The 1,975-nt window shown below is 51.7% G+C and overlaps 1 protein-coding gene across 1 annotated transcript; it reads right to left on the reverse strand.

Annotated features, from left to right (window-relative positions):
• Positions 1 to 622: 622 nt before the first annotated feature.
• LOC137847004 (olfactory receptor 14J1-like) lies at positions 623 to 1,537 on the reverse strand. The gene has a single exon (XM_068665184.1). It carries the CDS (start codon positions 1,535 to 1,537, stop codon positions 623 to 625), a length of 915 nt encoding a protein of 304 aa, XP_068521285.1.
• Positions 1,538 to 1,975: the final 438 nt, after the last annotated feature.

Genomic DNA, 1,975 nt, shown 5'->3' on the forward strand with positions numbered 1-1,975 from the left:
GTGCTAGCAGGGAGACAGCTGTGACCCAGGGCTGCACAGTGCCTGCTGCTGCCTGCAGCCACAGGGATGCCACTGCAGAGAGAACAGGACTGTCACCAAGGTACACAAGATATCAGGGCTTACACAGATACAAAAACCACAGTGTATAAGCAAAAAGAAAGCAGCAGTGAAAAGGCCACATCCTGCTGCTGGCCTTGGCCATGGCTCCAGGGAAGCAGCAGCCCCGACCCGAAGGCAGCAGAGAGGCAGAACCCAGCGGGCAGGGAGGGGCAGCCCCAAGGGACACCGGGGCTGCTCCTGCATGTGGCAGCTGGGCTCTTGGCGCTGAGCCCCTCCTGTGTGCTGGAGGTGCTCCCCCAGCTCCAGAGAAGGGAAGAAACAGAAGCTGAGACCTATGAAATTCGCAAGGTAACTTCAGTAGCTGTATGTACACAGGAAGCCAGTTTCTATAGGAAAATAATTGACAGCTATGAGACTAAGAATAACATTATGTAATCAAAATCAAATTAGTTAGATAAAATAATATTACAGGCATTTAATAACAGAAGCAATCTTTTTCAGGGAAAAGATGGAATTTCTAATTATAGCCATACTAATATAGGTGAATATGCTGAAGATGTGTCTATACAAGTAGAGTCCTCACTGAATCCCTTAGTTCCTGGTTCCTCATGCTGTAGATGAGGGGGTTCACTGCTGGAGGCACCACCGAGTACAGAAATGACACCTCCATGTCCAGGGATGGGGAAGTGAAGTAAGGGGGCTTCAGATAGGCAAACATGGCAGTGCTGACCATCAGGGAGACCACGGCCAGGTGAGGGAGGCACGTGGAAAAGGCTTTGTGTCGTCCCTGCTCAGAGGGCATCCTCAGCACTGCCCTGAGGATCTGAATATAAGAAATAACAATGAAAATAGAACAACTAAATAATACAGAAATACTTAGTACAAGTGCACCAAATTCCCTTTGATAGGCATCTGAGCAGGAAAGCTTGAGGATCTGGGGGACTTCACAGAAGAACTGGTTCACAGCATTGCCATGGCAAAGGGGTAGAGAAAACGTAGTGGCCGTGTGCAGGACGGCATTGAGAAAGCCACTGCCCCAGGCAGCTGCTGCCATCTGGGCACAAGCTCTGCTGCCTAGGAGGCTCCCGTAGTGCAGGGGCTTGCAGATGGCAACGTAGCGGTCGTAGGCCATGACGGTGAGAAGGAAATACTCTGCTCCAACCAAGAAGAAGAAAAAGAAGACCTGTGCAGCACACCCTTGATAGGAGATAACCCTGGTGTCCCAGAGGGCATTGGCCATGGCTTTGGGCAGAGTGGTGGAGATGCAGCCCACGTCGAGGAGGGCGAGGTTGAGGAGGAAGAAGTACATGGGGGTGTGGAGGCGGTGGTGGCAGGCTATGGCGCTGAGGATGAGGCCGTTGCCCAGGAGGGCAGCCAGGTAGATACCCAGGAAGAGCGCGAAGTGCAGGTGCTGCAGCTCGCGCGTGTCTGCGAATGCCAGCAGGAGGAACTCGCTCACTGAGCTGATGTTGGGCATTTACTTTGGACATGGAGACTGCAAAATGAGAAACAAATATACATACACAGAGTCTTACGAGTAAAGTCTCTGTCTAAAATTCAATTAATTCCCAGTGAAAGCCTTACATTCCCTGTTTCCTAGAGGACCTTTGTCTATCTCCCTGTCTGGAGACCTGCTTTGTGTTTGCCGAGTGTCCTGTACACAGCAGCCACCTCTGCCCATCAGCCTCCAGTGTGCCACTTATGCTCCACTGCACTGGCAAATGTCATTGCTGTGGGGGCAAAGCTCAGCCAGAGGTCACATTTAGGAGGGCTGCTCTGTCCATTCCCTGGTGCCCAGCTGCTGGCTGCTTGCATCACTCACCTTGGGGATGGATGCACACAGAGGCTGTGCTGAAAAACCACATCCCCTTGTCTGCAGGTCCTAAAGAACCACTCAGAAAAGCCCTGGTGCAAT

The sequence above is a fragment of the Anas acuta genome, chromosome W (assembly GCF_963932015.1).
Source record: "Anas acuta chromosome W, bAnaAcu1.1, whole genome shotgun sequence".
NCBI classification, from domain to species: domain Eukaryota; kingdom Metazoa; phylum Chordata; class Aves; order Anseriformes; family Anatidae; genus Anas; species Anas acuta.